Here is a 24,556-nt window from a genome sequence, read left to right on the forward strand (position 1 = left end):
GCCTTCTCCAATCCCAGTATGTTCAATCCCTCTGCCTTTAATCAATTAACAGAAATAAAGGCTAACCGTGAATCAGAAACTACAAACGGCCCTTCCTCCACCTCAGCTGACTTGTAGAACTAAACGAACAATTTGGACCAATCCAACCGGTGTGGATCAGCCCAAGGAATCTCCCACGTGCCGGAGGCAAAGCCGGGGAACAGCTAAAACGGGCCAAAGGCCCAGGAGCCAGTTTCACTAATGGGGACATGGGCTCTAGTATTTGTTTCTCCATGAGTAGTCTAAACGCACAATATTTATCATTCTTTCCAGCTGAGATAGAAAAGGAGCTGAGCTGGCCACTCCAGATAGGCCATGAGCTATGGGTTTCAAAAGTCAGACTTCCCACTGCTGCATATGTTTGGTAATGTTTAAGAAGCAGCAAACAGCTGCTGTTCTCACTAACTAACTCACAGCAGAGCACGCATGTGACAGCCTCCTTCAGGCGCTGGAGCGGACACCAAGTTGAAGTTACTCAACCTCTGGGCTCCAGGGCTCCAGAGTTCCAGGTTTCCAAGCACCAGGTAGGAAATAAACAGCCAGGAGAAAGGCTAGAGCAGGGGATTTGTCTGTGACACACAAAATATGGCAACTGTACTGAGACGGCAGACTGGCAATTGATCACAATTGATCACAACTGATCTGCTAGCCAACCTCTCCCTTGCTGCTTTGATGGCCTCATCAGCCAGGCTGGAAAAGCCTAAAGGCCAGGGATAGAGGGACACCTCCAGCTGAGTCAGAAAAGAACAGGGGTCTCTGCTCCAACAGCCCTGCAGAAAATCAGTTTTGTCACAGCCATGTGACTGTGGGACCTAATCGGCCCCCCTCCCAAGCCTTTGGATGAGACCCCCAACACTTACAGACACCTTAGCCCTGAAGCAGAAAACTCAGTGATGAAGCTACTGATCCCCAGAGGGATCCCCAGAAACTCAGAGACAGTAAGTGGGCAGCAGGAGCTGGGACACCTTGGAGCAGCCTGTCACACTGCTAGCTATCCAACACTGTAGGCCACCCGCCTACCACAGGCTCCTACTAGGCATCCTGCCCTCCCCACTTCACACTCCAGTATTATCACACAGGTCATGACACAGTTGATACCTGCAGCCCCAGACCGATTGCTATCGTAGCCTGCCACTCAACAGCTAAGCACCCAGCAGAGCAGCCAGGGCTCAGTAAGTGTCTTCACTGATGATGTATTTGTGTTACGCTGAGGACAAGAAAGGATGAAAGCTTTTTACCTTCAGTTTCTGGCAGAGGTCATTTGTTCCTTTAAAAAAAAAAAAATACAAGCAAGAAGGAAACACAGAGCAGGCCAGTTTAACCTCCTGCAAGGTAGAGGTCCAGAGTCAGGCCAGAAAGGCAGGTAGATCGGGTCCTAATTCCATCTATGAGTCTGAGCCTGGCTAGCATGGCTAGCATGGCCGTCCCGATGTTCCAGGGCTCAATTTCCTTTCACTCCTGTCCTCCGAGCTGGAAGCACAATACCAGGAAAGGCTACTCTGGGACTCAATCTCCAGCAAGAAGACATATATGTCTCCAAATGTGGTATCTCCTCTGCTCAGGGTGGTTTTCTCCTTGGATTACCTTCCATCCTTGCCTGTATGGCAAACTCCTACTCATCCTTTAAAACCCAGCCCAGGAACAGCTCCTCCAGTTGAGTGGTCCTCAGTACTTAGAAGCTTGCTCCTCTCTCTCCCTTTTAGCTGTAGTTGGTAGGACAGAGACAAACAGTGGCAACACATCTGTCTCCCCAGCTAGCTCGGGAGTTCCAGTGGACAGGTACTGAGTGGGGCTGGTACACACAGAAGCCAGTCAGACAGCTCAGTTCTCATCTGTCCAGAGTGCTTGCCAAAGCCTCGGTTCTCAGGGTTTGAAACTGGGCACTATCTGACCTTGCTTAGAAATAAGCAACAGGAAGGACAGTAGGGAGGTGTGTAGTGATCAGAAAGAATGTTCTACCAGAGAACTTGGGCTGAGGTGGCATGGGGGATGGAGGAGAAGCAGCTGTCAAAATACCTCAGCGGGTGGTGAGGGTCAGTTTCCTCAAGCCTGTCTTTTGCAGAGTTATGTAATCCTGTCCACAGGAATGTACCCCCGGCCCAGCTGTTCTAGGCCAGAAAATCCCAGCCCACTCCACGAAAAGAGGGTCAACTTCCTGCCTAGAAGAGAAAGTAGACATGGCTGCCTTGGTAACAACATGAATTGGTTGCCCCTTGGTGTGGACCCAGAAGACTGCCCCAGAGAGACGATCCTCTCTCTGTCCAATAATCTTCTAAAGAGTTGGGGCCCTTCTGGAGCCTCATGGGGATTTGGAAATCCAGCTCAGCAAATAGGAGAAGCAAGCATATGTTCTTGTGCAGTCATGAGAGAAGCTAGGCTGCATATTTACAAGACTGTACTCAAGGAGGCAGACGTATGGCACATGTGTGCATCGGAGAGGAAAGAAGTCTGGAAGGATACACAAGAACACATAACTAATAGTTCTGTGCATGGGAGATCATACACGGGCCAGTTCCTTTAGAGCTTCTGATGCTATAATTCCCTTTAAACTTTTACAGTAAACACAGCAGGAGTTAAAGTCGGGTCCAGGAAGCCATGCCATCTGAGGAAGAAGTCAAATGGGCACTTCCTAGGGCTGTGGTAACCAAGTGCTACACAGTACTGACACATGACAAGAAGCTCTTCATCCATCACTCAGAAAGCTGGACTTGTGAAAGGTTAACTTGTGAAAAGTTAACAGGGCTGGCTTTTTCTGATGTTCCATGCCTCTCTCCCAGCTTTTAATAAGTGCACCAAGCCTTGGCATCCCTTGGCTTGTGGCCACATCCTTCAATCCCTTCACACAGTAAATCCCCTAATCTATCTGCAAAGGCCTAATATACAGATACAGCTACCAGGACCAAGGATTTCAGCATATCTTACTTGGGGCAGGGGTCATAATTCAACCCCTAGGAAAACTTGGGAAATGAGGAACAAAGAGCTGTAGGCAGTGTCTGCCAGTGTCAGGCAGCTATCAGAGTTTGACATGGTTACATTGGATTGTATGGCTTGGGAGAATAAGTGGGAACAAGGTGTAGACAAGACAGTTGATCTCCAGATAGGAGGCTGAGCTGTTCTGACCTAGATTGGCCATCTTGAGTGGAGACCCCCTCATTCCTGATGTGACAGTATTTGGAGGGCACGGCAGATTGAGTGACATAAAGGTCCTGGCATAAAGGCCCTGGTGGTTTACTGTACACGCAACATCACCACCCTGGTACTTTCTGTTCAACTGTACCAGCCCTGCTTCATTCAGACCTGGGTAAGCCCTGACCTTATCAGACATAGAGCAAGCTGTCAGTCATGTACTCCTTTGGTTTCCAGGGAAGCAGGGTACATGTTCAGAGCTGAGGGAGAGCCACCAACTAAAGAAACAAGGAATTCTGGGAGTTAGAACACTCAGAGAATCCCAACAGCCCTGACACTAAAGGTATCCCCAAAACCTAACAGCACTTGTATCCTTCATCCCTTGGTCAGAGCCCTCAGAGGTTAACACCCACAGACCACAGTCAAAACTGCTGAGAGAGTAGGCCACAATTTGTTTAAATGCAGGGAGGATTTCCCTAAGAATAACATTTATGTAAGAAGCAGCAGTAACATCACAAGCGATGTCTGTTTATTATTCTTCTTAAACAAGCAAATCTTAATCTGCAAAGGGAAGGAAGCACTGTGCTCCAAAAAGCCCCTTCTTTTCACCAAAAATGCAAAACATGGCTCCCCCCCACTCACCTTTCCACAGGATCCCTGAGCATGACAATGAGCTTGGCTTCAGGCTGAAAGGCATGGATGAAGTCTTGGGTCAGGAATGGTGGCTCACCATCTGTGCTGTTGTCATAGAAGAAGGTCCAGGCATTGTTATCCCACATTGTGGAGGCACTGGCCTCTCCTGCAAACAGACATAGAGCAGATGCTGGGCCACAGAGTATGGGCTCCCACTGTGAGCCAGAGGCCAAGCCTGGCTCCTGTGCCTTCCTCTTAAATAGCCATGACAGGCAAGCTTATCAGCCATTGTTGGCAGATGGGACTCCCAGGTCTGATAAAAGAACAACTGGTCCCCATCCCTGCCAGAGCCACCCCACCCCCAGCTTCTTGCCTCAGAAGGGACAAAAATACAACCTTTATTAACACCTAGGACTTTAATTTCACAATACTTAGCTTTGCTGGAAGCTCATAGCTCTGTGGCATTTTAAGGGCCCACTGAGAATCTACTAGAAAGTTTTTTCAAAATGTGTCAGGAAGAGAAAAGAGTCATTTGGGGAAGCTGCCCCTCAATGGAAAGCTGGATACAATTCACATCTATCTTTCCTTGGAGCCATAACATTTAGTCACAGGCACAATCTCTAGGACCAAATGAGAGGAAGATTTTGCCAAAAGCCCAGGGGTTCTCAGTCTCAGCCCCTGCTTCCCAGAATGGCCAGCAGTCTACTACCCATGCCTCACCCCCTGCTTTTTATACAGCTAGTATGTCATGCTGGGTGGATGAAAAGGGCCCAACTCTGTTTAATCAGAGTCTGCCCCAACCAGAGGATGAAACTGTGAAGTAAAGCTTTGGAAAGAGAAGTGCCCAAGACCCAGGCACTTAAACAACACAGACTCCTGGATAATTGAACCAGTTGTTGTTGTTGTTACTGTTGTGTATGAGTGGGAGGGTGGGGAAATGACACCTGTATTCCCATGTGCACACATATGTCTACCTGCTCATAAAGACCAGACAAAGAATATCTCCCTTTATTGTTCAACCTTTTTTGAATCTGGGTCTCTTCACTGAGCCCAGAGCTTGCCAATTGCTTAGACAAGCTGTCCAGCAAGCCCTGGGATGCCTCTGCCTCCACGTCCCCAACACTGGGATTATAGAAGCATATGGCCATGCCCAGCTTTCTCATGGTGCCGGAAATCCAAACTCAGGCCCTCATGTTTGTACAGGTGCTTGCAAATAAGCAATCTTCCCAGTCGAATGTCTCTTGTTCTGTGACTGCAGAAATGTACAAGGAAAGGGACTCCAAGGACCCAGGCAGAGGACTACTGGTTCCCACCCCTTCCATTCCAGCACTGCCCCAGCACAGTCCTTCAGGATGAACAATCCAGTCAGCTCTCCACTTGACTTCTGGATATACACCTCGTACCACATGCCACTCATTCAGGGACAATCTGAACTAAATGAGCCTCTCTAGTCGGTGATAAGCACATTGTAGTCATGTGTGAAGACCGTAGGCCCTGTGCCTTCTGCTTGGTTTCCGATCATGTCAGGTGAACACTTGCAACCCAGCCCTCTTTCCTTTCTTAGGGGTTTTCTTTTAACATAAGGAAGAGAGAAAAGACAAGTCAATGAGACATTTTTTGGTAAATCTTCTCCAGGTGATGTAGGCAATAGGAAATGCAAGTGGAATGTCTGAAAAAAAATTGCCACAAATTCTGTCAGATCTCAAAAGGGAGCTGCTTCTAGAACCATGCAGGCATTGGTCCATCTTCTCATCTCTCTGTCTACCCAGCCTTTATTCATTTGATGTCTAATTTTTGCCCCACACTGTCTAGGCACTGGGACGGATGAGGGGAACAAGACAGGCATAGACTGTCTCCTCGAAGAAGAAATCAGAAATACCAGAAGCCATCAGTTACCAAGTGAGTGGACAGGAACAAGAAACCTTGCAGGCATGGCAGAGCCTTTCAGCATCCTCAGCCCCACAGATCCTGGCTGCCTCAGCCATGAGCACCTGAGAATCTCTCCTGTCAGCAGATGCTGAGAGGATGGACCTCCTCTGGCCAATGGCACATCACCCAAGGTGATGTGACCCTTTGACCTCTATCAATGCCTTCATTGGGAGGCAGATCTGAAAGGGGCTGAGTCACGCTGGGAGAAGCAGGGTCCTGACCTGCTCCAATAATCCCATCTTATAGACCTGTAGACCAGATGAAAACAAAGGCCTGAGTTATCACATAGCACAGAGCTGGCTGGTGACACAAGCAGAGCCAGATGCCATCTTGTCATCTGCTTCTCCACACTGCCTGTCACACCAAGAGGCTCTCAGACACAGCACCAAGTAATGGTGCTTGGCTTGGAGTAAATATCAGCATGGCATTTTTATTTCTTGTTCTTTTTCAAATATAGCAGTAATTCTAATTAGGAACCCAAACAAAGGCTTTCCTCTCTCATTCATTTTCTAAGTGTGTTTCTTGGTTTTGTGGAGAATATTTTTAGCTCTTTCATAGATCCTGAGATTTCCCCAAAGGCATATGGTATGAGAGTCTCAGCAAAATATTAATTAGACTTATTAAATGGGGTATTTGCACCCCTGAGTTTGAAATTAAAAAAAAAAAAAAAAAGCTAACAGCCAATTCATACTGTAGGTGTGAGGGTGGGTAGACTACATTCCCAGTGGATCCCAGAGATTTTTACTTATGAATTTTAAGAAAAAAATTGATCCACTGAGCAGTCTGGGCTTTGGCAGGAGCCAGAATCTCCTCAGAGTCAGATACAGGGTCCTCAGCCAAGCAGCTGGTCACAATCCATCCTACTCACTGAGAGATTCATTTGATTTAGAGAATCAAAATGTAATGGATCCAGGAACACAAAATAGATCATTGCCTCAGGGAACGAATTTAAGTGAAACGTATGATTCAATTTCTCCTTTACAGAAGGCGTTGGAGATAAACGTCTCATCCCAAGCTGAATCTGATGAAGTGTTCTTTCGGGTGAAATGAGTCTAACATCCAAAGCCCAGTCAGGCCTGGAGATGGCAATGCCCCACTGTGTACTGTCATTTGCTGAGGGAGGCTTCAGGTATGCTTGCCATTTTAAAAAATGAAAAGGATGAAGGGAGGATGAAGGAACAAATATGCTGATTTGATTAGCTGTAGTAATCATTCAACACGTGTGTACCGAAATGTACATATCTAAATATAAACAACTGTCTTTTTTGAGATGGGAAGGGGTTGTGTGTGTGTGTGTGTGTGTGTGTGTGTGTGTGTGTGTGTGTGTGTGACAGAGAGAGACAGAGAGAGAGAGACAGACAGAGAGAGACAGAGAGAGACAGAGAGAGACAGAGAGAGACAGAGACATAGAATGTGTGTAGCCCTGGCTGTCCTGGAACTCACTCTGTAGACCAGGCTGGTCTCGAACTCAAGAGATCTCCCTGCCTCTGCCTCCCAAGTGCTGGGATTAAAGGTGTGCACCACCACCGCCTAGCTTACATTGTTTGCTTCATTTGTTCAGCTTTGCTCAGTTTTGTTTTGTTGATGTAGGGTCTTGGTAATGAGCCAAAGCAAGCCTCAAACTCAAAATTCTCCTGCCTCTGTGTCCTGAGCACGTGCTGCTCAAAAAACTTCATTTTGAATGCTCAAAGGCACTTGGGTTACCCAGAGACTCGTCCCAGGGGGTGCAGAGCTCTGATGAGGCCAAGAGGAGATGCTGCCTCCTTCCTGCAGCCCTGGCATCCAATCAGTGGCTCATGAGGAAGCTAACTCCAGTCAGGGCATTGTGAGAGGAAAGAAAGCACACCTGCTTAATTTAAGGAAAAACAAAGCAATGGCAACTCTCTTAAAAAGCCATTTCAGCCATCCTTGAGTCTGCACAGAATAAGCAAGCTCATTACATGTTTCTGCTTTAAAGTAACAGTATAAATGGGGTGACGGTTTTACCTGGGGCTAACAGTGACAGCCACAGCAGGAAGGGACTCACCTGCAAACACTGCAGGTAAGACAGAGCTGGCCCCAGAACATAGACCAGGACCCCACAGAGTCTGCTTCTGCCAGCTCCCCTGAAGCTACCCAGAAGCCATACCTACCAATAATGATCTTATTCATCTTGCTCGGCTGCTCTGCAGAGGCAGCCTGCAGTCCTTGATGGATCTGGTGTGCAGCCAAGTCAAAGAGGTCCAGGTAATCTTCCACAGGGTAGCGGTCTCGAAGTCCGTCCCTCAGGCGGACAATTCCTACCAGAACCAAAAGGTAAGTTACTGAAGACAATGTTGCCACTGATAAGGTCTGGAGAAGGACAGAAAGGTCAAGGAGACCTAACATTATCAGCGAAAGGTTTGATGCAGGTAAACTTCTTGAGGAGGCCCATAGCCGTGGGATGGAGAAATCTGTCAATGCCTGCCTGTTTCAACGTGTACATGCCTCACAGGGAGAAAGACACCAATTACCACTGCCACTGGGTAGTAGCCACTTAAAAGATGTCACACGTACTCAAGAGGTAGAAAAGGGATACGTGGAGGGCTCGAGTTGAGAACTGCTTAACATTCCCACCAAGAGATTAAAGCAAGCACGCAATGGTGCACCTAGGATTTGGTGGTGTGCCAAATATGGAAAAGAACAAAAGAAAGGAAGCAAGGAAGTCGCATCCTGTCACCTCCAAAGGGTCTCTTTCTTCAGTGCCCAACGGGTTCTCTATAGGGAGGTATTCCATCAAGCAACCATGGTGAACTGACAGTGTTGTTAGTGCCCTCCATGGACACAGACTCTGGCATAAGCCCCACATATCTGAAATTTTCTCCCTGCCTTAAAATAGCTCGTAAACATTTCAAAACCATACACTGCCCAGCACCACAGCTACCAGAGTTACTGCAAAGTAGAAAGAAAACAGTTCTGGCCAAAATAACAAGAGATTCAAGGTGACATTGAATATTAGCAGCAGAGGTGTGCCCTGTCCTTCCCTCCTTCCTGCCAGGAGAAAGAAAGCTGTTTCTCATTAGGAGAAACACTGGGCGTGGTGGGAAATCATGCGTTAGACCTTGGCTACTTGGTGGCTACTGTAGCCTGCCTGCCTCCACACACACATGCAGCCACTCCAGAATGAAGACTAAAATGATGATATTGAACATTTGTCAGGAACAATTTAGCCAAAGGAAAACATCGAAGATTCTCTTCTAGTGACCTGGGTCCTTTTATGTGGAAAGTGCCTTCATGGCCCGCCCAGACTTTGGCAGACAACAGGCCATGTATCACCCATTAGCTTCAGTGACCAAATGTCTCCTGGCAGAAAGAAAAGGTTATGGACAGGAAACAGTGACCGAGGGCCACAGGGTGCCTGAGGCTGGGTGGAACAGAAACCAGCCTGCAAGGAGGGGTAGGGCAGGCGGGGCCCACAGTGAACCTTGTTGACCAGGGGAGAACATATCCCCACTGCACTGTAAACACATGAGGTAGACAGGGCAGGTCATACAGCTGAGACCTGAAGCTGCATCTCCTCCAGGTGTGCTGGCTTCAGTTAAGCTGCCCAGGGCTGAGTGCCAGCCACCCCAGTCCTTGGCATAGATTGAACCCTGCTAAGGTTGTGTGTTAAAGTTCTTGAGAACAACTAAAAGTGCTAGGGATATAACTCTCAGTCTCACACACACACAGGCGCGCACACACACACACGCACACGCACACTAACTCCACCAGAAGCCTCCATTCTGCACCTGCTCCCTTGCCCTGCACACATGTAGTATTCAACCAGTGCTCACTAAGTGGGTCTTTGCCTGTGAAGTCCTGTTTGGTTTGAGGGTATTCCCCAGAAGCTCATGTGCTGGAAGCTTGGAGAGGCTGGTACCGAGGGTGAGATGCTGAGGGTCACAGTCCTTTTAAAAAGCAGGGTACAATGGAAAGTGATTACAGAATGGGCGCTTTGCCTGGAAAGAGTTTAATGCTATTCTTTTGCAGAGACTTTGTTCCTGTGAACGTGGGTTACTATAAAGCCAGGTCCACCATAAACTTGGCCTCTGCTACACGTGGCTAGTCACCTTTTCCTTTCTCTGCCATCTTGTGATGTAGCCAACAACCTCTCACCAGGACATCAACAACGGACTTTTTGGAACCTTTAGTCCCTAGAATCATGAACCAAATAAACACTGGCATTTTGTTGTTATAACTGTCTAATGACAAGTGTCATGCCTCTGAATCTCAATGTATCTTCTCTCCAAACCTTACCATGCCGTGCCCTCACCATCCACAACATATATCCACAGAACGACTGAGAAAAACATGAGAGGCAACACTTACCAAAGCGCTTCCTGGTCCACCAGTGGGGCTCCTTGATGGCTGAGAATTTCACTTCCGGATGCAGCCGGAGGCGGTCATAGAGGTCAGTGGTCCCGCACTTGGGCTGACCAATGATGTAGAAGTGGGGCAGGCAGCGCAGGCGGAAGTGCTTGCCGCGCACATGGGACAGGTGGCCCCAGAAAGCCTTCCGCAGAGCGTCAAAGGTAGAGCGGAACCGCTTGGAGTACAGCACGTAGGAATTGGTCAGGTAGGGGTCTGTGGTGTTCCTGCCGGAGAACTCCTCATACCAACAAGGACTCTTGCTAGTCGGAAGGAATTTATTGGGGATTACGGAAAACATCTGCAATCAAAGAACGAAGGAGACAGACACAACAGAAGAAAGCAATTAGCAAAAACATTCTGAACTAGGAGTGGTGACCCGCACCTGTAATCCCTGCCCTTGGGAAGCGGAAGCAGGTGGGTCTCTGTGAGCTCAAGGCCAGCCTGGTCTACAGAGTTCCAGGACAGCCTAGGCTACATAGAGAGGCTCTGTCTCAAAAAAAACAAACAAACAAACAAACAAAAAAACCCAACAACAACATCTAAATGGTGCGGCTGGAGAGGTGGCTCCATAGTTGAGAGTGTACACTGCTCTTCGACAAGATCAGATGTGCTCCCTGCACCCACAGCAGGCAGCTCACAACCACTTGGGACTCCAGCTCCAGGGGATGAGGCTTCAACTCTGGTTTCCAAGGGCAACTGCCCTCACATGAACACACCCGTATACAGGCATACACAAGTACATATGGCTAAAAATAAATCTTTTTTTTTTTTAAATACTAAATACTGGTGATCTACAAAAGCGACTAGAACCGCCATGACCCCATTCCAGGCAAGAAAGCCCCATATGCAATGACAAGAAGGGATCATCTTTAAACATCTCTAAAGCCATTTGGGATAGCAAATTCCCTCCCTGGTATTTCCACAGCATAAATATACCGAGCTTTCTCATCCCTGAGGCTGCCGAATTATCCTTGCAGTCAGACATCCAGGAAATGCCTGTCATGTTCCACTTCCGTTCCCAAAAATGGTGGTAGGGAAGGAAGCATCCATTCTTTAAAAGTCAATCATCAAGACCGACAGGAGACTACTCACGTGCAACTCTTGTCTCTTGAGATCTTGTAAGTCCGGGAGCTGCCTGGTTGTGAACTCAATCCTGGCAGCGATGCTGTCGATAATCAGTTTAATGCTTGGATAGTCCTTCACATAGGAGATGTTATTTACAGAAGGCTGGTAGTGATGTTCTTTCACGTCACTCGGGTTCTCGCTGTCCATCACACTGGGGTTGCTGGGAAAGGCCCCAGAGTGGAAAGGGGAAGAAATCAGAAGTTCCTGATGAGCCCCGGAAAGGATGTAAGAAGCCATCACCAAGGTCATTATTATCAATCCAAAGACCAGGCTACATCGCTTTCCCTTCCTGAAGCGCAAGAACCCACCCCAGTTTTCATTGCCCTCAGTTCTCACTTCGAGAACAGCAAGCAAGTTCATCTGCTTACTGTCCACACGAAACAGAATTTTGTTTTCTCCTTTGCAAGTGGGGCACGCCTGATGACTGTGGTGGGGGCCTCCTTGGCAGGCAACTTGCTGTTTGTGTGTGTCTTCAGGGAACAGCTGGATGCAGCAATTAATGCAGTGCCTCATGGTAGAGTCCTTGGACAGCTGGCTTAGAGAGCCATGGGCCAGCCCTCGAGGAGTCCGCTGAGAAATTTTAAGGGTGTCCCGTGATGACAGAAGGCAATGGGAAGGCACAAGCGACAGAAATGAATGAGGAAGAGAGCAGACACCAACGCACTAGAGAACGAGGCACATTCTTTGGTTCAGATACAAAGGGCAACACACAAGAGCGAATTCCAAGTCTGCTCTGCACCAGTCATGCAACACTGAAGTGACCACAGGTTTGGAGGTGACTCGGCTCATGCTTCAGGTTTTTCCCATGGCACCAAAGAAAGTTGGAGTGGCATCAGTGGAGAGCATGGAGCCACACTGAAGGTGAGAAGACATTATGGGCTCCTGGTTGACAGGTAGACTGGCATGCCTTCAGAATATTTTCTCTTCATGGGGAGCAGATTCCTACTAATGCCAGGTGACCTAAACATAAAGAAAGACAAGTTTTGTTGCATTATGTGGTAACTATGGCAGCACAAGAGTTGCTTCCCAGAGAAGAGCAGGTGTTTATCTTGACTCTTCTGCCTCTCAGTTCCAGCCACACTTACTTGTTCATAAGCAAGTCACAGATCATCTATATAAAATAAATGGAGGTGTTTGGGGCCTTTGTACTTGGGCCTCTGCTTTCACACATCTGAGCTATGGCATCCCAGAGTCTCAAGATTGTGTAACGACAACGACCGTCGTTAGGTTTCTGCTGCTATGATGAAACACCATGACCAAAGCAACTTGAGGAGGCCAGGACTATTTCATCTTACACTTTCACATCACAGTCAATCATTGAAAGAAGTCAGGGCAGGAACTCAAGGCAGGAACCCAGAGGTAAGGACTGAAGCAGAGACCGTAGAGAAAACCCTGCTTACTAAGGGCTTGCTCCTCGTGGCTTTCTTACACAACCCAGGAGCAACAGCTGAGGAGTGGTACCACCCACAGTGACAAAGCTGGGGTTTGTCAAAAACTGCCCTAAAGACATGCCTGCAGGCCAGTCTGATGGAGGAGGAGTTTTCTCAATTGAGGTTTCTCTTCCCACATAACTTCAGCTTTTGTCAAGTTGAAGGGGGGGGGAAAGGAGGGAGGGAGGGAGGGAGGGAGGGAGGGAAGAAAGAGAACCAAGACTATCAATGACTTCCAGTTTGAAGGATGAATCAAAGTACCATTTTTTAACTCTGAAGAACGGTAAGGAGGGGGATGGGAAGTGGGGGGAAGCCCAGGGACCCAGGGACCCAGGGACCCAGGGACCCAGGGACCCAGGGACCCAGGGACCCAGGGACCCAGGGACCCAGGGACCCAGGGACCCAGGGACCCAGGGACCCAGGGACCCAGGGACCCAGGGACCCAGGGACCCAGGGACCCAGGGACCCAGGGACCCAGGGACCCAGGGACCCAGGCTGCCTCTTCACAGCTTCTGCAGTCCCTCAGCTACAGTTTAGGAAGCAAAAGTTAATGAAAATTTTAGCAACAATGATATGATCCCCTTCTTCAGTCAAGTGTATCTTTTTTTTAAAAAAAAAAAAAAATCTGGCTTTAAGTTATTAAGCAATTAAAGCCAATGTACAGTATTCCCCAGAGCCATGGGACACCTCAGACCCTGAAGTCATTTCTCACTTTCCTCATCCCTGGAAAGACGTGATTCTTAAAAATCCATTAACATAATGCCATGGCTCTAAAAAGTATTTTTTCCCAAATGACACTTCCTTGGAGATGTCATTAAAGGGGAATGGATGAACTAATGAAAGATCTTGACGTGGTTTCTAGCTGCCACAAACACACACCCCACGGGCTGTGTGACTTTAAGCTTGTCAACTTCTCTGAGTTCTCATTTCCTCAAGGACCGTAAAACTAGAATAATAGCAGTTCATCCCTGTGACTTTTTTTTAAGGCACAAAATTAATGTGTGTCAAGAGTTTGCATAGGCCCAACATGTGTTTAGTGACCCAGTAAACGAACACAACACAGATAACAGTGTCATCGATGGCCACATCACAATCTTTAATGGCCAGCAAGTTCTAAAAGCGTATAATACGTAATTCCACATAGGATACCCTAAGCCACATTCTTTTCCCTTAAGGTGACACTTACCCGTGGACTCACATCCCATTGTCCTCATACCCACCTCAAAGAACCCTCTGTCCCCAGAGAGGTGGCACTAACTAAATCTTCCTTACAGACTCTATATATTGGCCAGAGACCTAAAGTCACAACCCTGCAGTAGAAACCTTCATGTCACTTGGATCCAAAGCCTATGTTTCCTTGAAATACATTGGCAAAGAATTAGCAAAGTGGCGTTTCTTCCACCCACAGAGTATTCTGCACACTGCCAGCATTTGTACTTAAATATTTAGAGGAGAGGTGCACTGGATAAATTCAATACAGTTCATTACAGTGGCACTTTGTGGATTGCTCAGATAAATGAACCTTGTGAATTTATAGCTAGGAATATAATAAACAAAAGTTGCATTGTACAGGACTAGGGAGATGGCTCGGTAGATAAAGCATTTGTTACATAAGCATTTGTTACCTTAGATCACCAGAACCCAGACCCCTTAACTCACTTCATTTTATGGAAGATATGGGCAGAGGCAAGAGAATTATCGGAAGTTTGTGGGCTGGTTAACTTAGTATATACAGCAGTGAACAGGAGAGACTCTGCCTCAAAGAAGGTGAGAGACCAAGACTGGCATCCGAGAGCATCTGACCTCCACATACATACCATGGTATGTGCCCAAAACACTCTCTCTCTCTCTCTCTCTCTCTCTCTCTCTCTCTCTCTCTCTCTCTCTCTCACACACACACACACACACATGCTTTACAGAGTTGTTCATGGAATTATCACTAAAACTAGGAGGCCAGATTGAGAAGTACTGATCTGAGGAGCTAAGAGTCAGGCAGAGCCTGTGACAGCAGGAGAAGCAGACTTGAGGAGAATGGGAGGAGACTCCCTGGGACCAAACTGGGTCCCTCTCCTCCCTTAGGACAGCTGGTAGGGCAAGCCAGGAGCCTCTGCTTCCAACTTGCTCCTTCACCCCTGACCCGACACTGGGTACAAACAATTTTTCCAAATTAAAGAAACAAAAGGGCAAGATCCCCCTTTGGAAAACTCCATCCCTGAAGCCAAGAAAACTTTTTTTTTTTTAATTCACTGGTCAAAGACAAGGCCAAGGCAGGGTTAAAATGAGGCTCCAAGCAGGGACTCAGTGGGAGGGTGTTCACACTCTTCTGTCTCACTGTTAGTTTTTGGTTTTGATTTTTTTTTTTTTTTAAGAATGAAAGGAGGAAAAAAACAAACAAGGACTTTGAAGCCACAGAACAAGAATGTACAACATCTGAACCCAACAGAATGGGCAAAACATTCCTAACCAAGAGCTAAGCTATCTTATTTCAAGCAAAATAAATAAACCCCGGGACTGGGGAAGGCTGACAATCTTAATGGGGGTGGATGAGACAGAAGACAGGCTCAAACATGCTTGGTGTTCCTCTGTCTAGCAGTTGCACCTCCAGTTAGGCAAACCACTCCAAGATAGGTTTTTTACTCATTAAAGAAAGCACTCCAAAAATGCTCTAATGCAGTGTGTTCTCATTTCATTCATTCATTCACTAGTTCAGCACATACTTTCTTAAGACTGACTGTGTGCTGGCACATCCTAGGGTGGGGACCAGAAGTCAATATAAAATGTCGCATGTAGGTATGTGTGCACAGAGATGTATAGTTGGTATTCAGCCTCATGCCCCCAGCACACCACTTGGAATCTTTCTTGGGTGTTAGGAGCTGCTCCTTTCAATCACACCTGAGGTTATTTAATGAAGTGACCCTTAGTGAAGACAGGAGCCACCAGGAGATTCAAGGATGGAGGTCTTTCAAAAAAAGACCAAGGCTTGATTAAAGCTTAAACTCCCAGGTACGATGAAGAACAGCTAGAGACCAAACCCTTGGTGAAGGATGATATAAGGCATCTCCCCTGTGTTGTGAGACCTCTGCCCAAACTCAAAACCTCTGGGATCTGACGGCATCAGGGCTGATGAGTACAGAGCTGGATGAAGCCTGGAGAATCATGGGTATTTCTCCCTATGCCTGACTGCTGGCCAGTCCTGATCAAATTCTTGTGATAAGCTGCTGCTTGGGCCCTTCTGGAGATCGATTTATTCCTCTGGAAACTTCCGGAAAACACTCAGGAAACGCTGGGAACCTTTGGCTCTCCAGCCAGCTCAGACACAGTGTGGGTGTTGGAAACACTCCTGCTGGGGATTGAAAATGGAGCAATCTCTTGGGAATGTGACCTCAGGCTCCAAGCATTTAGTGTTGACCTTGAACGTCGAGACTCCAGGCTGGTGTCTAGAAGTTGAAGAGGTTTGTACTGATGATACTTTTGGAGGAAGGGGACAGAGTCTTCTTCAAGAAAAAGGTATAAACTGTCTTCCCCAACCCCCAAACCATACAGTCTCTTTATCATATGTGAAGTACATCTCAGTTAAGTCGATTAAGACCCATCCTGTGGCCAGGTAATGAGGTGGCTGGTGCCTCCTAAGTGCAGAGTGTGGACCTTCATTGCCTCTGGACAAGCCAGTTCCTAGACAGACAAGAAAGGAGCAGACAGGCCCATGACAGAGGACTCTCCCACCTGAGCTGGCTTTTATTCCACCTTGGCCAGGAGTGCTGCAGGGCCATCAATCTGTAAAGACATCATAAGTACATAAGATAACCTCACGTGACAAATGTCTCAAACAGTGAAACCATTAGACACCACTGTCCAGTGCCACAGTGCAGGGCCTGGCTGGATAATTCCTCAGCACAGGCTGTCCCTGTACTGTAGGACATGCAAGGTCAGCTCTGTCCATGGCTTCCACCGCTAGATGCTAGTAGAACCCATTCTCTAAGATAGGGTAAGCAAAACCAGGTCCAGACATAGGCAAAGGTTCCCCCTGGGGACCTATTCTCACTAGGTGGAGCTTGTCTTAGAGACACTGTGAGCAGAGAGTGACTTCAGAGTTGCTATTGAGCAGAGTCTGAGGGACTTGACCGAAGCAGAGTTCCACTAAGATGAAGGGAGAGGGAGGCTCTGTGGGAAATCAAAGCTGCTGAGAACCACCTGTCAGTAGATCCTTGGGGACTTGTGCTGGTTTGGAGCCGGTGTCAACCACATGGGGCTAAGGCAGAGATTAGATTCTATACAGCCTTAAAAGCTGGTGTCAAGGGTGATATTGGTCCAAGTGCATAAAAAGAGGCATGCTACATATTCTTTTTCAGCTAATGAAAAAAAATCCCATTCATGTCGGCTGTACTAGAAGGAGAATGGATTGCTATCGTGCCCCTTAGTTGGCTTTTCCCACACACTGCAGATGATCCCAGGGATAGCCACTCCGAAACTTAACACTCAAGTGTTCTTCCCTCAGAAACAGGTAATGCATTCCGTGTGTACTTCACCTGGCTGGAATGCCGGCACTTGGTGCCAGTCGGCTCAGGTTAGACAGGACCTCTGGTGCTCATTCATGTAGTAAACCAAGGTACTCAGGGATACATTACAGCCCTGTCGCTCCCAGCCAGGGCTCCACGCTGTACCCCGTGGATGCAGACCAAAACTATGGGAACCCAGTGCCACTGCAAGAGATCAGATAACTGGTCCCCAAATAGAAAGCATTCAATTACCCAGCCTTTGCTTGGATGCCCCCTATTAACCTATGTACCCCAGGCATCATTAGCAAACCATTTATAACAAAATTGTAATTGAGAGACCCAGAAATACCACTTTAGATTAAGTAATTGAATGCCCCTCAGTGAAAGATCGATAAAGGGCATCCAATTTCACCCTAGGAAAAACTTATTAAATTATTGTAGCTAGAAGCTGATAGAGCAGAAGAAAGATGTATGAAACTTCAAAGGAAATCTGGATGGACTTCAATAAATAGCTTCATTTAGCTGAAACATTCATGTATGCCCTCTGGGGGAGGGGGAGGGGAAAATAGCTAATTACACAATTTCACTTTTATGTTTTAAGGGGAAATTTTTTGATGGGTCTTAATTAACCTTTACCAAAAACACAAAGCCTTTTTCTGGTTAGTATGTCTAAATGCTGACATCTCTCCTTGGGCTATGTATATGAACATACTCTTTTTTTTAATCAAGAAATATTAATCAGTAAGTAGAGGAAGGAATTTTTTTAACTCAGCTCAAAGATATCATAAAGAGACTTCTGAGTCCAAGAAGAAAGCTAACAGAGTTCTGTACAAGCAATAAGCAGTGTCAGTGTGTGTGTGTGTGTATGTGTGTGTGTGTGTGTGCACAGACGCACATGTACACTCACACTCATGTAGAAGCAAAAGGTTCACATCAAATGTCATCATCAATAGGTATCCTCATTATTTTTTGAGACAACATCTCTCAGTGACGTGGAGCTCACCAATTTAGCTAGACTGACTGGCCAACAAGCCCCAGGGATCCTCCACATGGATGCTAGGGATGTGAGCACAGGGCCTTATTTTGTACAGTAAGAGCTTGACCAATTAAGCCATCTCCCAGGTTCCAGTGTCAATCTTATACCTGAGGCTTTTCAGTCAATTAACTGAAAGGACTTGCTCCTCACCTTGAAAATCAGTGTCCTCTAGCTTGTAGAAAGCACATAGCGATCAGGGAGGTCAGCATTCCAAGCTCTTATCTACGAAGGGACTTCAGACAAGTGACTTATCTGGGCCTTTGTGTTCTCCAATGGCACACAGGCAAGCATAGATCACCCACAGCTTGGGAGTTAAGAGCCTGACTGTTGTGGCCAAATTGATTGGGTTTGACCTTGACAGGACATTAAACCTTTCTCCTCTCTGTTTCCTTGAACAAGAAGTGAGAATAACCAAAGGACCTATAGAATACCACCGCCATAGGTATCAAGTGAGCTAACACATATAACATATTTATGAGGATAATCCATTGTAAATACTTAATAAATGTTAGTTAACATTGCATACACATAGTGCTGGCATATAGTATTATGAATGCTAATTATTATTCATAACTACTATTTAGGATAGATTGCACTACTGGGCCTTATTCATTACTCCTCCCTATAGTCTCACTCTTGTCATGTGAATCACTTTGCACTTTACAATAAAGGAGTAGACTATTTCTTCACCCTTCAGTTTGAGTCAGGTCACCTGCTTTGGACAACAGGATGAGGTCGAAGAGATCACCTGCCAATCTCAAGCCCAAGTGAAAAGGGACAGGGCATGTCTACTCAACCCACAGCCATGTTTGCTGTCATCACGAGAAGAACATGGCTGGGTGGATAGAAGGATGACAGACACATGAAGGAAAGCCGAGGCCAACATGGAGGAGCTGGAACCCAACTGACCCAGCCTCCCCTCCAGAGACATTGTTTGAGTCATTCACTACATAGTAAAAGCTGACCAATATTCTCTGCTATGGGTCATGAGCCATCGGAGCTACAAATAACAGCTCCAACGACTGTGTAACAAGTTTCACAGAGCACATGGAAAGCTTGTGAGGGGCCAACGCAGGCCAAAGCAACTCACCAGGGATGTAGCTAGTTATGGAGTCCACTGCTTATTCTGAAAGCCTCTCTCTCCCCTAACACCAGAAGCAGAGAACACCATGCTATAGCAACAATGGAAGCCAGAAGGGAGTTCTCCTGAGATTAGGCCACAGCCACGCTAACACACCGCACTTTCTTCAGGCAGATTTGTGTTTAGGATAGCCACTGCTGTTTTGTTCCAGTTATCTGGACAACTGACCCCATCCCCCCAGTAGGATGGACAGGCCTCCCCTCTAGCCTCTATGCAGTTATTGTCATTTCTTCCTGTGTCCTCTTCCCCTAGCAAGCCCATGCTGTAATGTGACCCTGATAGGTTCCTTGCCAAATTTAATCTTTCCTGATGCCTGGAGCCTCTTATCAGTGTTCCTCTGCAAGTGTCCCCTTACCATGGTCAGCAGGCTCTTCCTGTTTGGCACCAAGTGTGTATCATATGTACCATGGGAGTTTTATTTTGTTCTTTTGAGATAGGGTTTGCTGCATAAAAAGACTCTTCCTGGGGAAATGAACATCTACTCACCCCAGATAATGAGCCCATGACAGACCAAAGTACAGATAACTGCCAAAATCCAACATGGGGAACCAATGGGTTTTACTGGGGTTACTTATAAGAATATGGGTGAGGGGTTACTCACAGGAGCAGAAATGACTCAAAGACAGCTGCATCACAAAGGCCCACCCAAGGTCACCCAGCATGGGTGACAACTCACCAAAGCTGGGAAGCCTGGAACATACTGTACAATCTACAGCCTGCTCAAGAGGCTGGAGAATGTCCTTTCCAGGTGCCTCGGTTGGTCTAAATGTCGTGCAGGCAGCTAGGCTGGTTTTTGCTTCTTTCAGGCATCTGGTCTGGTCTCAGAGTCTTCTTTTCAGTATGTCTTGTCTGAGAATATTTTTGGAGTTCAACCTCCTTCCATCTGAGACAACTCCCAGCCTTAATTGCATTTATTTGGGCAGGGAGGGGCCTATTGAACCTGGTCAGTTTCAGGGACTTCCTGAAGCTATTTTTGAGTTATTTACCTTCCTTCTTAAAGAAGGTCCTATGAGAGGGATACAACAGGGTCTCACAATATAGTCCTGGCTGCCCTGGAACTCCCTATGTAGGCCAGGCTGGCCTTGGATTTACAGAGAAGTCCCTATGGCATCCTGGGATTAAAGGCATGCACCGCCATACCTTGCATACCACAGGAGGTTTTATAAATTACGTACTTGGCTGTATAATAATTTTACCATCAACATTGTTTTTGTTAGTAACAATGACTTTTTACATACATCACAACATAGAAAGAAACCATAGAAAAAGCTATCATTTCATGACCCATATCTGTGAGAAACTGGCATACTCACAAAGATCCAATCTCCATAGCCAATAGCCCTGCTCTCTCTTATACCCCAGCATGACACCCAGAGCCTCAATTTAGTAGAGAGGTGGAACACAGGAAAAAGGGTTTCCGTGAAGTCAAAGCATTAAGCCAGGCCTCAAAGTAGGCAGACTCACCTTTTAATTCAACTCAAATGTTACCAACTCTATGAACTTACACAATAAACTGAGCCATCCTGAGACTCATATTTTCATGTATAGTACGGGAGTAAAGCCATTGTTGCCCTCCAGCATGAATTTGAAGAGGTAATAGACAGAAAATGCACGACCTCCACCTGGCACACAGCAAGCTTCCGTAAGTAAAACACAGTCTTTGCATCACTAGACAGGGCCTCAAGCCCTTACTCCAGTGCTACCTGCTTCTACTCACCTATAAACATATGTCTAGATGTCCAACGTCCCCACCTGCATCCAATGTGAGGACACGAATTACAAGAAGAGACAGGTGGTAGCCCAATCTCCAGAATTATGCCTGTCCCTAAGTGTCTGAAGGAAGCTAGGAAGAGAGTTGCAACAGGGAGAAACCCACAGGGGAACCCTAGGAACTTCTAAAGAGCCGTTCATGGTGGGAAACCTCTAACATATCTTGAAGATGACAGTGGGCATAGTCAGAGCCCAGGTGAACCCATGCTCTCTAGAGTTATCAACCAAGTACAAGCCTATAGGTACCTGCTCACCCAGGCCTGCCTTTCAATAGAGAAAAGAGGTGCAGCCTGGTTCTTTGCTTCCCAAGAACATGAAGCTCGTAAGAGACAGGTAGAGCAAGAGACAGATAAGGTAAGAGACTCAAGGGCCTGGTACCCCACCTTCACCATCTGTACCTCTACAGACCTCAGCCCATCATCTGGCTTAGCCTCAAGTGGTCCAGCAGTTCATCCAGGCCCATGGTTCCTTCCATCCCTGGCCCCTTCAAGACTCAACCTAAAGATCAGCTTCTCAGTCTCCCAGGGTCTCTGCATAAGGAGGAGAGGAAGGCTCAACCAAAGACTCCTCAAATGAGGAGGAGACGATGTGGCCCACTTTCAAGCCTTCTCTGAATCCCTTGTTAGCAGAGGCACTGAGTCTCACACCATCTCAATTCTTACTTGCATTTGAAGCTGATGAGCTAAAAGTTTACACTCAGAGAGAGAAGGGATGAGGGGATACTGGCTGGTCTGGTGCCATGTGTCCTGCACAGAGAAGAAACCACAGGAAAAAAAAAATGCCTGTACCGGGTGCTGGTTGGAAGAGGTGAAAGAAGAGGCAGTCTGAGTGCACTGACACACCTGAGACCACAGAAACACAAAAATGACCTTGCACAGCAGGCAGGTCCAGGAGACCACCTGTACAAGAACTTCCCTTGTCACTCCTGCAGGTGCAGGTAGACAGGCTGGGTTCTACGATATTAGTTAGCCATGTTGTAGCAATGCCCTGGAAGCTGAGCACCAAGCAGGGGCTTCCTTGAAAGGCTGTTTCAAAACCTGAAAATCTAAATACCCTACTAGCATAGCAGAGATTTTCTGGGTAGGGAAGGTCCTGAGCAGAACTCCCCACATCTCTCAAACCAGACTCAAACCCTGGCTGGTCACCCTTATGAGCCATAGCCTCTCTCTGGGCCTTAGCTTTACCATATGGAAGCCATGCCCTGGGGACTGCCCCTTTCAGTTTTAACACTTTCAGACATAGGATCTGAGATTAATTTCTCTTTAACAAAAACGTGCCATCATCACTTCCTTCTGTCTTTTGTGGCTGCTCAGTGTCTAGTTTTCAGCAACTGTTAAAAGCTGGCACAGGCTTTGCTTTATCAGCCTCCAGAGAAGCCAGACAGTCAGTCTTAAAGGTTAATTCATCATGGGTTTTCTCCCAATAGAAGCCCACCCTTCCCCCCTACCACTACCCTATTCGTCCATCACATGGTATCAGCCACTTGCACTATGCTCAAACCTGCATTTGCTGGGGCCACTAATATGAGGACCACACAGCCCAGAGCTCAGGAGCATCTAGCTAACTCCAGAGCAAAGACTCCAGGGACTTCCAGAGACATGATCACCTTGTCATTCCAGAACTGTTTGGTCCAGTAAAGGAATGGTCAGTCCTAAAGCATCCACCTGGTGCCAGGTAATCTATAAAAGACACACCATGGCTTAGGGGCTAGAGACACTCTAACACAGTGATGATGCTTAGAGCCACAGTCTCCAACAGCAGGGACAGGTGGGTGGGTGGGGCTGTCCATCTGTTCCAGCTCTGACCCAGCCAAACCCAGCCAGATGCCTGTCTCACCAACAGCCATGACATAACTCAGGTTTGCTCCACAAAAGGCATAGTGGGCAAAGGGCTTCAAATATGTTCACACTGCAGTTCTCACCCAGTGACTTCCCCATGCACAAAAGACTCCAAAGGTCTGTGCGACACAACAGACAATTTTCTTTTTCTGAAAAAAGGCACGCTTTTTCCCAGCGTGTCTACACGGGAAACTCTTTTAGAACACTCGTTTTGTTATTTCCGGTAGTAATTCAAATCACCAGGGCACAGGCTCTTCCATTCAAGCCTGTCTAGTAACTGTCTGCCATCCCACTCAGGTGAAACCCACAAGCCTGGGAGCTTCAAGCTGTGCTTCAGAGCTGACCCACCAAAATAGCTCTGGGGAACATAGTGACCATGACCTTTGCCCAGAACTCCCAGGGGAGCATGTAGACTTCAGTTTTCAATGGCCTCAGAAATAGTGAAAGGAAGAAATAATACTGGTACAGTGTCAGCCATGTGTGGGAGGCCACATACAACTGTCCTTAATTGTAGCTCTCTGATGTCAGTATGCAGAGCTTCAACGTACATGTGGGAAACTGAGGCACAGAAGGGTTATACACACACCCAGAGTCACACAGCTAGCCAGTGGCTATTTTGGTGGGCAGGCTCAGAAGCAACATAGGAAGCTTGGTTTCTATAGGCTGCACCTAAGTGGAATGATACAGGCAGTGACTAGACAACCATGGATCTGTTTGGCTACAAAGAATGTGACCTTTGATCTATATACCCAATGTGGCTGCCACCAACAAAGGCTGTCAGAGTGGTATATCAGCTATCATCTGACTGACCAGCCTGGATTTGAGACTGCTCAAGCAAGGCAGCCAGGCTAGGCCATGAGCTTCACACAAGCACAGGGCCGCACAGGGCCACACAGGGCCAGTGATGCTCAGCCCAGGAGAGCATGGACCTCACTCTGGGTGGGTGCTCAGTAAATATTCCCACCTTAGTGACAGAAGAAAACTCCAGTATGTTCCATTGAGATCCTAGGAATGCTCCAGAACAGGGATTTCTCGGCTTGGTAACAGCAGTGACACCAGTGGACCATACACCAGCCTAGAGTTAATGTGAATGACTGGGTTTAAATGACCTGATAATGTTAAAAACAAGTATAACCATTAGCCCCGTTGTACAGATGGTTCGACTATGAATTTAATATCATATACTTCTTGCTCTGTGTGACTTACAGAGACAGGAGAGTATATGGGCCAGGGGAGGGAGCTGGATATCTAAAGACCCCAGAATCTGCACTGGGCCCCAGCCACAACATTGGAATAGCAGCCATGTGACTATAGGCAATCTCCTCTGCCACTGAGACCATCATCTTCATTTCCTCTAGGTCAACATGAAAGGCTTGGTGTTGAATTCTCTCCTAAGCTATGTCTCTACCCTCTCAAACAGCCATACCACAAACACGAATCAGGTAATGCAGTTTGTCAAGCACAATCGGCAGTTTGTAAAGGACTCAATTCGGCTGGTTAAAAGATGTACCAAACCCAATAGAAAAGAATTCCAGAAGATCGCCATGGCCACAGCCATAGGATTTGCTATCATGGGATTCATTGGTTTCTCTGTGAAACTGATCCATATCCTATTAATAGCA

The 24,556-nt window shown here is 47.0% G+C and overlaps 1 protein-coding gene across 4 annotated transcripts in view; it reads right to left on the minus strand.

The window, feature by feature from the left end:
• Chst15 (carbohydrate sulfotransferase 15) overlaps nt 1–24,556 on the minus strand; it is a 93,921-nt gene that overhangs the window by 35,610 nt on the left and 33,755 nt on the right. For 3 of the 4 annotated variants that reach the window (XM_076911993.1, XM_076912009.1, XM_076911999.1), the window contains exons 2-5: nt 11,191–12,183; nt 10,057–10,396; nt 7,860–8,006; nt 3,808–3,964 (exon numbers count right to left, since the gene is read on the minus strand). In XM_076911993.1, coding sequence (XP_076768108.1) covers nt 3,808–3,964; nt 7,860–8,006; nt 10,057–10,396; nt 11,191–11,736 — 1,190 coding nt within the window. In that variant the 5' untranslated portion in view covers nt 11,737–12,183. Of the gene's footprint in view, nt 1–3,807; nt 3,965–7,859; nt 8,007–10,056; nt 10,397–11,190; nt 12,184–16,376; nt 16,428–24,556 lie in introns of all 4 variants that reach the window. The other variant, XM_034493827.2, reaches the window with a different exon arrangement.

Source organism: Arvicanthis niloticus, chromosome 1, assembly GCF_011762505.2.
Source record: "Arvicanthis niloticus isolate mArvNil1 chromosome 1, mArvNil1.pat.X, whole genome shotgun sequence".
Taxonomy (NCBI): domain Eukaryota; kingdom Metazoa; phylum Chordata; class Mammalia; order Rodentia; family Muridae; genus Arvicanthis; species Arvicanthis niloticus.